We start from the raw sequence: 13,613 nt of genomic DNA, 5'->3' as shown, positions 1-13,613 counted from the left end.
TTTTTAGTATCTATCTTTAACACAATAAAATGGGCTAGTCGACCAAGTCAGATCTTTCTTCAGTCCACTCACTCGTTTATTTTTTATTTTGGCAAGTCGGCACTACCAATATCCAATGTTGTGTTTTGTTCTATGTGTGTTATTTTTGAATCCCTTCTATGATTGCTTCTAATTAGCTAAACATCAAAATTGAGCATAAATCACTTACACTGACCGGGTCCAAAACTCTTTCTCCTCCCGTACAAAAACACATTGTAATTTGTAAATGTAAACAAACAATCGAAGCCTTCTTCTAAAAAAATATTGTTTTTAAGAGTTCGTTAGAACATAAAGAAAAATTAACTTAATGATAAGTTGGTAACAGTCCGTGTGGGTTTTACTTCAGCAAAATACAGTCCCGTATTTTTTTACTTCTGTTACCATTCTCATGAATTTAAATGTGTTATGGAATTAAGTTACTTTTTCATGATTTTTTAGGTTTATATTATAAAGTTGAAAGTCATGTTTCAACGTTTTCATATAAGTTAAAACTTTAAAAGTATAAAATCTGTTCAAGATATATCAACAACCGAAATTGTGGGAATTCTTGTTTCCTCCTGGAGATGATGGAAATGTGAAAGAAAATGATTATCATAAGGCCATAAGCAACATGAGTGGACCACTGGTAGGTAGGTATGTGGATGTGTGATGTTCTTTGGTTTAGATATTGAAACGGAATGGTGTAACTTTTTCTTCATAGATTTACCTTCTAATTTCGGAATCATGATGTAAGTCCAAGTTTCCCATAGACATTTTGCTCAAAAAAAAAAAGAAAAAAAAGAAAAGAAGAAGAAACAGAAAAGATAAATACAAAGAATGTCTTGCAAAGAAAACAAAAGGGGAAATGCAAAGGTCAACTAATGAAAGATAATTATCAAACAATATAAGCAAAGGACATCCAACATCTGCATTTTGATTTGGTTTGATTTGGATATTGGGTATTCGGAGTTTCAATTCAGGTAAAGTTTGAAATTAAAAAGTTTTTTTTTTGGGTGAACGTGAACTATTCATTATCTAAAGCAATACAACCAAATGAAAGGTACATAACATTCACCTCCATATACTTGGACCAAATGCAATGGGTCGATTTAGTATCACCCTGAATCACAAGGCAGATCCAACGCTACCTAACCGAGAAACATTGCATTTTTTAACCACAACGAGATAGATAACACACCACGACTCGGAGTAAAATCATCTCTTAAACCACCTAAATTGACCCTATGACACGAAAACAACTACTAACTCAGAGAAGACCAAATCCTATACTGATGAACAAAGTAATTCTAAGCTATTAGAACCTCATGATCGGCGTGTAGAACTTGTCCCAATAGCATCAACACCCAGAGGCGCAACATCAGAAGCTTGGTTTCTCCGACTTTCATTGTTCCGGTCCTAAGCCTAAAACGGACAATACATCCGACTGACCAGACCAAGAGACGCGAAGCAAAACCAGCATGAACAGAGGCTTCTCCGAACTAACCACGCAGTAAACAAAATGCTAATCGCCTAAAGATAAGAGATTGGAACACAAATTATCATATCTTCATTGATGCGTGTGAAATTTTGCTTCAAAATCTTTTACCTTAAAAGACCACACAACTGCTGCAAGTGTACAACTAATCGGTAGTAGTATTTAAGGATCGATCCCACAGAGAGAGAGTTGTTGTTTAGAGAATCCGTCAGAAGAGATGTAAGGCTAAGACTCAATAAAATGGGGGTTTTGGTTGTCACGGTCGTAAGTAAGCAATAAACGTAAATAAAAAGCAAGTAAAAATAATAAAACAAGCGTTGGGCATCAAGGCAAATCGCAAGGGTTTGATGATTTATCTATCTAGAAAAGTTTAGGATTAGTTTGTTTATCTAAAACTTGGACTACGAAACACGAATGAACCGTTAACTTATAGTTCACAAGCTAACCGTCTAAGATCACTATACTCTGTTACTCAACTGTGTCAGGCAACAACGCATAGATCAAAGCATTTAAAACAGGTTCGATTCTAATCCATGAGATTCCATAGGTAAGGGGTATGTGCTTCCTATGACTCCTCACACATCTAAGCTAGGTAAAGCACACATGCAAGCTTTTGGCAAAGCACACACACTATAGATCATAGTTAGTTCATGAGGCTAACTTAAAGCATTAAGCAAAGACTTAGAATTAAAGAATAAAATAAACTAGAATATAAATCTAACAAATCCTAAAAATTGCCACCTAAACTAAGATTATCTCCCCCCCTCCCCTTTGATTATCCCTTTAAAGCCAACTAGAAAACTACTCTAGCATGGAATCATCAAAGCAAGGTTTAGTTAATTCATAAACATAAAAGAATAAATCGAGAAAAATGTTTTAGAGATTACTTCTTAGAATCAAGTACAAGATGTAAAGACTTTTCCTTATGAAAACTACTGTATCAAACGAACAAGAAAAAGAGAAAGAGTTTGGTGAACTTCAAAGCTTCAAGAGATGGACGAGAGAGGGCTGCTGTTCGTGGCTGTTCTTCTGGTCGTCGGCTCTTTGGAGGCAGGTGAATGCACACACTAAACCCTTGGGCTTAGAAAAGTATTTATAGGGTTTTGTCTAGGTTTAGGGTTTTGTAAGGGTATAAACGTCTTTTCTTCTTGAGTGCAGGACAAGGGGCGGCTGAAGAAGGTTCTGGACCGTCGTGAATCCTCCGGGCCGAGTCGCCGTGAAGGTTGCTAATTGGGCCGTCATTAAAGTCCACTTGGCTTCAAACTTATCTTCTCGTTGGTTTATAACACGTCTCGGTAAATCAGGCCTAACTTCCTGATGCGTGAACGGATTGACTTGATTCCACTTCGAGAAGAAAGATGACTCTTCCAGATTTCCACAGAAACCAAGTACATCAAAATATGAGTTCTGAAAGTTCTTCAAAAGTTTCCCGTACTGTAAAGCTCTGAATCTGTCCTGAAACGTATTTTCCTTGTCTTTTAGTCCTTTTTCCTATAAAACTTGTAAACCCTTCTTGAAACCTAAAATACTTGATAATAGACATTAAAGCCTTGAAATCATACTAAAACTATAGGTAAAATGGGTAAAATAATGATGTTATCATTCACCTCACGGTGCATTTCCGGATTGGCCACATCGCATCTGCCTTGTTGCCTCGCTTCTTAGCTGGAATGAAACCATAAGATTGACCAAGCTCTCAAGAACGCCGGCTTTGAGGATGTCCTCAAATCTCGGCCACCGACACACACAGAAACCTCCCCAACAACCGGTAGACTCTAAGACCCAAGTCAACCGTAAACCCCAGATCAGCTAGGATCTCCGGCAGAAAGGATAGGGGTAGCAGGAGGGCGAGACCCAAATACCCAGATCCGACCCCCTGAAGCTGCATAGAAGGCCGTCCGGAGCAGCTTCGAACTACCACCATTCTCCCGAAGAGGAAAGGAAGCCAAGATCTCTCTCCGTAGCGTCATCCGCCGCACCGCCTCGATGCAACAGTTGGGCTACTCCTCAGCACGGCCGGAGAGGAAAAGAGAGCGAGTCACCCTACTACTACAACTGGAAAACAAAGCAAAAGAAGAATAGCAGAGCCCTCTCACACCGCCGGCAAAAGCCTCGGGCGGCGGAGAGGCAAACAGATCTCAGGCGGTGGCGGCTGTAGATCTAGGGTTTTTAGAGTATGGGTGATTATTAGGTTATTAGGTTTTTAGCGTGTTTGCTTGAAATTAAAAAGTTAGATATCTGAAACAGACGCAAATCCAATTTAACATATAATTTTTTTTAAACATAGATATACATATATTAAAATTTTCCAAATATGTTTTGGTATTTTTGAAAAAAAAATACTCCTTTTGTTTTAAAACGAGTGGTATTCTAGAAATTTTTATTGTTTAACAAAAAAATATCATTCTACATTTTTAACGTGTAATAATTAAATTTCATAATTTATCATTAACCCAAAGCTCATGTATATATGCTATGATAGTATGATTTTGATAAATATGTTCCAATAGAAAAACTTTTTAAGACAACAAAAAAAATAAATAGTTGTTAAAACAACTTCAAATGGAGGAGGAGATACAAAAGTACAAGATGTTGAGGATTGCATGGGAGCGAGATGTTGTCCTATGAAAAGAGAGGAATAATGCCTATTGCAGAAGGTTTACGACTAAGAGCATCTCCAACCTCTCTCTTTATTTGCCTCTATATATAGAGAAAAATATAACAATATTTATTTTAGAGGCAAATTTGTTCCTACACACCTCTATTCGCACTTCTAAAATAGAGATTGCTAATATAGAGGAAAAAAAATAGAGTTTCTCTATATATAGAGGAAAAAATAGCAATCTCTATTTTATAGGTGAGAATAGAGGTGAGTTGGAGTAAAACTCAACTCTATTATAGAGTTTCTCTATTTTAGAGATAAAAATAGGAAAATTCATTGGAGATGGTCTTAAGGATACTTGGTCACTCATTCAGGTTGCTAAACCATTCATGGATGATTACAAAGCGATCTGGTTCCCCTATGCTACTCGGAAATTTACTTTTATCACTTGGTTGGTGGTTAAAAACAGACTTTCAAAAGGAAACAAGATGCAAAAATGGACTTCAAATGTTAACCCGAGCTGCACTTTTTGTAACCATCCCATGGAAACTAGTGAACATCTGTTCTTTCAATGTTTTTCACGTAAGGTGTGGGAGCTAGCAAGGGGGCTTCTCTTGAACAAATACACTGTGACTAGCGAGAGATTGTTGCATTGCTTGGAGGTAATGAGTTCGACAAGGCAACAAGGTTTCTCATTAGCTGTACTTTTCAGAATACATTACATTCTATTTGGAGGGAGAAGAATGGCATGCGTCATGGAAAGCAACCTTCTACGGTGGAGAAGGTTGTCAAATTTATCGACAAAGATGTTCATAGCCGGCGGCTCAGCACAATCGGGAATGGAGATGATGATACCATTCAAATTTGGTTTCCCACCAGATTTTATTAAATCGTTTCTTTTTTCGAAATGGTGATACAATTATTTAAGAAGCGTTTTTCTTTGGCAATGTAAAAAAGTTTATTTTCTTTTTGAATGTAATTTAATATTAAATTTTTTAAAAATAAAAGTTTATACAACACTTATGTTTTGTTTTTGTTTTTTGAATTACATTGTTTTATCTTTTTTTCTTTTCGAGATCCATTATCTAGATATCTTCATGTGTACAATGGATCCGGATGGTTATTTCACGATTAGAAAGTTCGTATATTCAAATATCTTGTCAATACCAAACTTTAACAAAAAAAATACATGAAAAAAAAAAGAGAGACAATAAACATGAAACGAAAGGAGATCCTTTATGAAGGCATTCATAATATGCATGGTTGCACGCGACGTGATTGCTTCGTGCATTTAACTCTTTGATTGTCATCATTAATTGCTTTGGTCTCCTTTTCCTATAGAAGTCCTTTTCTTCTTGTGTGTGTGTTTGTGTTGAACATACATACCAAACAAGCATCCAATGTGGCAATGCAAACACATGAATATTGAAATTTTAATCCTATGAAGCTCTCAGGTGGACCGGTCTCATTTTCCCAAGCTCTCAGGTGGACTGGTCTAGTCCAATTAAAGTCGACAAGTTCGAATTATTTTCTTTAAGCAGAACAGATTTTTGAAAATTGGAAATATATATATATATATATATATATATATATATATATATATATATATATATTATATAAAGCTTGATGTCACGATCTTGTTAATGAATACCTTTGACATCAAGCTTTATATAATAAGATGTGTGTTCTCAATAAAATTTGTCATGTCTAAGCAAAACTTAATTTATTAAGCATGTATATTAATCAATAAATAATGAATAACAATGTTAAAAAGAATAACATAAGTTATTTAACATAATTTTAGTCAGATATAAATTGTATTTATCGTTGTAATATAAATTTTTATTGTATGAGATAATATAAATCTTATGAGATAATATGTAATTTTTTATTGTAAGTAAGTACACAAAACCTTGAAAGAATAATGAATTTAAAAAAAAATTCAATACATGATGTGTATTAGTATAGTTTTGCATGTTTTATTTTAAAGATTTTAATGCATGTAGTAATATGAGAAACATGGAAAAAATAGAAAAATGAGTTTTAGGAATGAATTTTTGGTTAATTGATGAAAATTGACAAAATATTACTTAAGAAATTATGACATATAGAATAACAATATTTAGGATATTTTTGGATTCCAAAAATTTTGTGGATGTTAACTGATTTTTTTTGATTAATTTTATTGTTAAAGTTAAAATACTAACTAATATACATATTATCTCATATGATGCGCATATTATTTTTGTTATTAAAAATTTTACTCTAATTCATGAAGAAGTGAATTATGGTTTTACAATGAAATAGATAGTTAAATATGATTACTAAACTGAATCTCTAACAATGAAATTTATTTTAGAATAAAAAAATTTCAAATATTAATATGTATTCATTTTTTAAAAAATAATTTAAGAATATTAGTAAGTTTCTAATGTTTGATTTTATAATTTCAACACATGTATTTTTGTAAGGCATATGTCAAAACATAAGATAATTCAAAATAAATTATAATTTATAGGAATGAATCTTCAGTTATTTGATGAGAATGTCTTTATATCTTTATATATGTTTTTATTTTATAAATTTTACTCATGTAAAATTGATTAAGACATGAGGTAAAATTAGTACTTATGAGATAACAACATAACAAATATATCTTAAAAATGTTGATTCAGTTTTTTTTGCGATTTACATTTTGTTAATTTTTATTTGTATTATCCATTCTTACTAGATATAGATTTTATTTGATGTATTAATTATGTTTGATATAAAATATTTAGTTCTATGCATTAAGATGAAATATGTAATTAAACTTAAAATATGGTTTATTATGATGGTATAGATATTTAAATGGTACTCCTTGTCCTATAAGAGTTTTTGGGTAAAAGCACAAATATTATGTCATTTATAAAACTTCAACCAACAGAAAAATATACTGCATAGTTCAAATAGTCATAAATTGTTATATTACTAAAAATTATACATATAAATTTGAGAAAATATTATAAAATAGAGCAAAAAAAGCCTTAAAAACTCTTATATAATAGAACTGAGAGAGTATTAAAATGAAATATGAGAGGTTTTTATATTCAATATTAAAATGTTACATGATAAAATCTAAATACATTTACATTACTACTTATTTATTCTTAATATTTTTTTCAAATTTTTATCCGCGTAATAACGCGGCCCTCATCTAGTATATATATATAGTGCAAAAAAATTTATGAGCTAGTATTTTTAGGTTTTGGCTTCTAGAAATCTATTACACTACTAAAAGGATAATTTCGTTTTTAATAAAACATTTATCAAGATATATTACTTGATATCATTAGAAAATAATAGTTAAAGATAATACATTTTTGACAAAAAAAGTTAAAGATAATACATTAATAAAATTATGAATTGTCTTTCAGACTAAGTTAAAACCCAAAAGTATCAAGTCTTTAATCTAACCGAAGGCATCATTACCAATTTTCAACCATAAAATAAAATATTTTCAATTGATTCATTGTCTAAAAGCAATTATTTTTAATCTCAAGGCATCTTATATTAAAATAGATTTGTAAACTGTTTTTATTTTTTGGTTGCACAAAAAAGGTAAGTGTAAGATATGTTTGAATATTATTAATTTGATATACATATGTAAATTTAAAATACATAGAAGAATAACTCTGATTCATAATAAAAAAATGTCTCATAATTCACTCTATATAATTTAACAATTTTCTTTAGTTATTTTCTGAATATTCTCAATTAATATTATACATTACAAAGATTTTGCCTTCCACAAATATTTTGGCTAAAAATAATACTCCCAACTCCACAAAATTCTGAACCATTACAAAAAAAAAAAAAAAAAAAAAAAATAGTTTAATTTCTATGGTCCTAATGTCACCGTCCTTCTCCATCGCAACCACAGTCTCACCGGCTTATCTAACCGGAACTCTGGTCTCTAACTCAAAGGTACATCAGTTAAGGTTCCTTCCTCATAATTTCTTATCTTCAGTAATCACTAATCAGTATTGATTGAATCAGTCTTCAACTACTTACCTCTCTCCGGTTCTCTGTTTAGGCTATCTTTAGTCCCATAAAATCCTAATTAGCTTTGAGCCTTTGATTATAATGCTCCATTTGCTTTGGTTCGGTCTCTAGATTGTTTAGACTTGTAATAATTATCTAAACCAGTGAAGTTTTATGTTTTTTTGATTAGTGTTGTATCTGTTGTTATAATCATGCATTTCTTGTTTTTACAGCAACAGAATTGACCCATTCACTATGATGTGTTCTTTTTTTAAATCAGTTGACTGTGTTTCCCCTTTGGGTTTTGTAGAATGTTTTGTGTAGTCTACATTGGAAGAACAATGATGCCACCAAGACGAATAGGAATCTCAAGTTTAGAGTTTGTTCTGTTTCTGGAGGGTATAACACATCTGTGGAGAATGTACCTTTTCCTCGTGATTACGTCGAGCTCATTAACCAAGTAAGCTTTTCATTTTGCTTTACCGATTTTTTTCTAATCTTTATGGGTCTTAAACCAGCTAGCAGTATTGAGTTATGTATCATTAGAGACTGATGTTCAACTTCATTGTATAGTTTCCCTTCTGAAGTCATTAGAGCAATATTGAGTTAACGTATTACTACTTTAAACTGATGTGTAACTTCATTGTATAGTTTCCCTTCTGAAGTCATTAGTGTTGTGGTAGAGAGGATTATAGATTTCAGGTTTCTTATGCAACATTGGTAGTAAAGCAAAACTATAATTGGGTGATGATTTTGCTTTAAAAAATATAGGCTAAAGAAGCAGTTGAATTGGCTATGAAGGATGAGAAACAGTTAATGGTGAGTTTTGCAATGGTTGTTTTAAAATGGATCTAGGCTACGAAACACAGTTATTTGTCGTGATCCAAAGGGAACCCTTTTACAGGAAATTGAGTTCCCAACATCTGGTCTAGCATCTGTGCCAGGTTATAATCCTTTTTCACCTTATGTAATTTAATTCAGTGAAGACTTTCTTTTTTTGGCTTTTGTTATCTTAGCAACATTGTTTAATGTTCTGTTTCAATTGTGTGTGTTAGGTGATGGTGAAGGAGCTACAGAAATGACAGAAAGTATAAATATGATACGCGAGTTTTGTGACCGCCTATTACCTCCTGAGAAGGCTCGAACCACTAGAATTGTATGTAATACACTTTTTTTTGTTATCCAAAATAATGATAGCTTTAACGTCTATCAAAGTCTTTTTTAAAATAGCTTGCTTGACATGATTTGACTTCAGTTCTTCCCGGAAGCAAACGAAGTCAAATTTGCTCAAAAGACTGTCTTTGGAGGAACTTACTTTAAGTTGGACTATCTAACAAAACCCTCTCTTTTTGAGGACTTTGGTTTCTTTGAGAGAGTAAAAATGGTGGATCGAGTGAAGTCAGAAGACCAACTGTTCCTTGTTGGATACCCATATTTTAACGTCAACGGTAACTCCCTGAAAACCCCTTTATCATCATCATCATCCTGTTAACAATATCCACATTCTGACTCACTCCTTTGTTTTCCACTCAGAGATGCTCGTAGTGGAAGAGCTCTACAAGGAAGCTGTTGTGAACACTGACCGAAAACTAATCATCTTCAATGGAGAACTCGACCGCATAAGATCGGGATGTATCCTTTTTTTTTTTCCTCTCATCAATGAAACAAAGTAGAGATAGACTCTTGTTTCCCTTAAAAAAAAATGACAAAACAAAAGACTATCCAAAGTTCTTTTACCCGAAACTGGCTGCACTTACCCAAACACTCCTTCCAAAGATGGAAACAGTGTACTACATCCACAACTTCAAGGGACAGAAAGGAGGTGTTCTTTTCAGGTGTCTGTTTTAAAAAGAACCCTGCAAATTAATCTTCTCATGTTTCTTGATCTTTAGCTGAACCCGTTTTGTGTTTTGAATCGGTTAGATGTTATCCAGGTCCATGGCAAGTACTGAGGAGAACAAGGAACAAATACGTATGTGTTCATCAACAAGAATCCATGCCGTCTCTCAAGGAAGTTGCCCTCGACATTCTTACCTCTGCTTGAGATTCTTGTAATGAAACTTCTTCATTTATTCACTTGTAGCTACATGTTAAAAAATTTATGAACAAGAAGAAAAAAAGAAAGAAGAAATTATAAGCAATTTCCTATCTCTGAAGCTAAAAAAATCAGATGACCAACCATTTGTGGTAACATATATGGGCCTATTATACACTGGGCTAAACAGCATCTATTTGATAAGGCCCATTTTAAAAAATGAACAACTTAGGTAATTGACGACAATGCCCCTAAAAGCCCTAGTTAGTAAAAAAACTCTCGTCGAATATAATTTCGTGAGAGGAAAAAACTCTATCTCTACTTTTTTTTTCCTCTCACCCAGCCGCTCAAGCTCTCAACAACATAGACGAAAATGGTGTCAGGATCAGGGATATGTGCGAAGCGCGTTGTTGTCGACGCGCGCCACCACATGCTTGGCCGTTTGGCTTCGATCACCGCCAAAGAGCTTCTCAATGGACAGAAGGTCGTCATTGTCCGGTGCGAAGAGATTTGTCTCTCCGGTGGACTCGTTCGCCAGAAAATGAAGTACATGAGGTTTCTTCGCAAACGTATGAACACTAAACCTTCCCATGGTCCTATTCACTTCCGTGCTCCTTCCAAAATCTTCTGGCGTACCGTTCGCGGGTTCGTTCATCAATCTCTCTCTCTCTCTCTCTCTCTCTCTCTTCAATTAGATTTTGAGTTCACACTCTCTTTGCCTCTTAATTGAAATCTCTCTGGTGTTGATTAAGTGGCTATTTTAGAATCAAATGATTTTTTTTGTGATTCAGTTTCAATACATTTGAAGTGATGATTTATAGTTGTTATGTGTTATGTGATTTTGTAGTATGATTCCACACAAAACGAAGCGTGGAGCTGCTGCACTTGCACGTTTGAAGGTATTTGAAGGCGTTCCTACTCCTTATGACAAGGTCAAGAGGATGGTCATCCCTGATGCTCTCAAGTTTGTTCCTTTTACCTTACCCTTTTTGTTTTCCTCTTTCGGTTTCTTAAGTTAATACTTCTGACGTTGTAAGCATTGTACTTGTTCTTCTTCAGGGTCTTGAGGCTTCAAGCTGGTCACAACTACTGTCTATTGGGTCGTCTTTCTTCTGAAGTTGGGTGGAATCATTACGACACCATCAAGGTATGTGGTTTACTGTTGTTGTCTTCTTGTCTCCATTGCTTCATAACCCACTTCGAATGGCCACTAGTTTATTTGAGCATTCGTAATGATGAGAAGAAAGATAGTTTTAGCTACTATAATGTGCGTTTCTAGTTTTGTTCAGAGAAAGAAGTGATTAGATGGAGAGAAAGATCAATAGATTCTCGTCTCTATTGCTCTTGAACCACTTCAATCCCTTGTTCTTGTTGGTGTGAGCTTTCGTAATCAGAGAGAGAAAGAAAATGCGTCTAGTTCTTGTTCATAAAGAAGTGGTAGATAGAAGTTCTTTAGCCTTCTTGTCTCGATTGCTCCTTGACCACTTTGATCGCTTGTACTGGTTGATGTGAGGTTTTGTAATGATGGAAAGAAATATATTTAGCTACTAGAATGTGTCTAGTCTTGTTCAAGTAGAAAGAAGGAAAGATGTTTAGCTATGAGGTTTTGTGTGTAATTAATGGTGTTTTGATATCTCTGATAAACAGGAGCTGGAGACGAAGAGGAAGGAGAGGTCTCAAGCTGTTTACGAGCGAAAGAAGCAACTTAACAAACTTAGAGTCAAAGCTGAGAAAGTTGCCGAAGAGAAGCTTGGAGCTCAGCTCGATGTTCTTGCACCAGTTAAGTACTGAGCTTATCAGTAGTAGTTTGTGTTTGCATGTTTTGAGCCGACCCAATTACTTTTTTACTATTTTACTTAGGTCTCTTGTATCGGAATTTGTACTCCTAAACATTTTCGTTCTTGGGTTCTATTTATCTATATATCGCGTGGCAAAATCCCTAAGTTACAACATGAAGTCTTTCTTATAGAAACTACAAAATCAAGACCCATTCTTCTGATTATCTCTCCTACGTACGCATGATTTCTAACAAATTCTCTCCCAGAATTTGAAAAATAAAAATACTTGCCTCCGACATAAAACTTATCTAGATTCTCAAGTCTTTAATCTTTTTATCTCTTCGACAAAAGTCCTTAAACTAGTTTTATTGGGCTTGACATAAATCCATTGTTATATGGTAGCTCAGTTTGGTCTAGGCCTGGGGATAAAAACCGTACCCGAATACCCAACCCAGAACCCGACCCGAAAAACCGGGTTCGGGTTGGGTACGGGTTTACCTATAAAACCCTATTAGATTCTATTTTCTAATACCCGTGGGTTCGGGTTAGGGTCGAGTAATACCCGATACCTGTTTGGGTACCCATTAAACCCGAACATATAAACATATTTATAATATTTATCATTAATATAATGCAATTATCCCAAAATTATAATCATAATTTTGAATATTTCATTTAGTTTTATACCTAAATATCAAAAATAATCAAAATATCTAAAATATTTTGTTATATAAGTCAAAATTTAACTAAATTTATTTAAATTTAATTATATTTTTTCGGGTACCCGGTAGTTCAGGTACTAATCGGGTTCTAAAATTTGTAACCCAAACCGACCTGTACCCGATAGTACCCAAACCAAACCGAACCCATATATCTAAAAATACCCAATGGATTCTATTTTTCTAAACCCGTTTAACCGAATCCGAATGGATAATACCCGAACCCAAACGGGTTACCCGAATGCCCATCCCTTTGGTCTATGGAAAATCCTTTAATTTTCTTCGCTATAAGTTTTATGTTGAAAACTTTTTATTGAGACGTAATTCGAAAACTAGGCCTAGGCATTTTAACCGAATCCGAACTGAAATAGGCAGTTTGGTTCGGATTCTGATAGTACTAAATACCCAATCGGATTTAGTTCCTTTGAAATTCGGATATCCGAACTAACCCCAAATAAATACAAAAATGCATCTAAGTAGGTTTTGATAGAATATGAATACTGTAATATTCCAATTATGTCCCTATGTAAACCTAATACACTTGTATATATACTCTTGAATCAATACAATACAACACAAGGTGAATTACCAAGTTACATGGTATCAGAGCCACCCTAAAAAACAAAACCCTATTTTTTAAACTGCCGCCTCCCTCCTTTCCTCTGCTCCTACGCTCTGTTTCTCGTCTTTGTCTCTTCTTCAATTCTCGTCACTCTCCTCTTGTTTCTTGTTCACCTTATCAATGGCTCAACCGGCAGAGAAAGCTTTTGGTGTGACACACATCAAGTCTTACATTCCCTTGGTCCTTGATATGCAGAAGATGAACTATGATGCGTGGCGTGAACTATTTGAGACTCACTGTCTCAGCTTCAGTGTTTCTGGTCATCTCGATGGAACCTCGGTGCCTGCAACTCCTCAAGACACGGCCTGGAAAGAGCGTGAC

At 34.2% G+C, this 13,613-nt stretch overlaps 2 protein-coding genes across 3 annotated transcripts; both read left to right on the top strand.

Annotated features, from left to right (window-relative positions):
- The first annotated feature begins 7,809 nt into the window (after positions 1-7,809).
- LOC104760858 (protein LPA3) lies at positions 7,810-10,279 on the top strand. Of its 2 annotated transcripts, none has more exons than XM_087498787.1 (9): positions 7,810-8,081; positions 8,449-8,598; positions 8,910-8,957; positions 9,043-9,082; positions 9,194-9,294; positions 9,394-9,586; positions 9,672-9,770; positions 9,856-9,973; positions 10,062-10,279. In XM_087498787.1, exons 1-9 carry the CDS (start codon positions 7,998-8,000, stop codon positions 10,180-10,182), a joined length of 954 nt encoding a protein of 317 aa, XP_087354913.1. In that variant the 5' UTR covers positions 7,810-7,997; the 3' UTR covers positions 10,183-10,279. The 2 variants fall into 2 exon arrangements, with proteins under 2 accessions (XP_087354913.1, XP_087354912.1); XM_087498786.1 differs by having other exon boundaries at positions 7,817-8,081; positions 10,073-10,279.
- A 126-nt stretch (positions 10,280-10,405) lies between these two features.
- On the top strand, positions 10,406-12,109 carry LOC104760857 (large ribosomal subunit protein uL13w). Its single transcript, XM_010483842.3, has 4 exons — positions 10,406-10,818; positions 11,021-11,137; positions 11,233-11,320; positions 11,821-12,109. Exons 1-4 carry the CDS (start codon positions 10,547-10,549, stop codon positions 11,962-11,964), a joined length of 621 nt encoding a protein of 206 aa, XP_010482144.1. The 5' UTR covers positions 10,406-10,546; the 3' UTR covers positions 11,965-12,109.
- The last annotated feature ends 1,504 nt before the right edge of the window (positions 12,110-13,613 follow it).

The sequence above is a fragment of the Camelina sativa genome, chromosome 18 (genome assembly GCF_030686135.1).
Source record: "Camelina sativa cultivar CO46 ecotype springtype chromosome 18, ASM3068613v1".
NCBI classification, from domain to species: Eukaryota; Viridiplantae; Streptophyta; class Magnoliopsida; order Brassicales; family Brassicaceae; genus Camelina; species Camelina sativa.
This window is presented reverse-complemented; position numbering and strand designations above follow the sequence as displayed.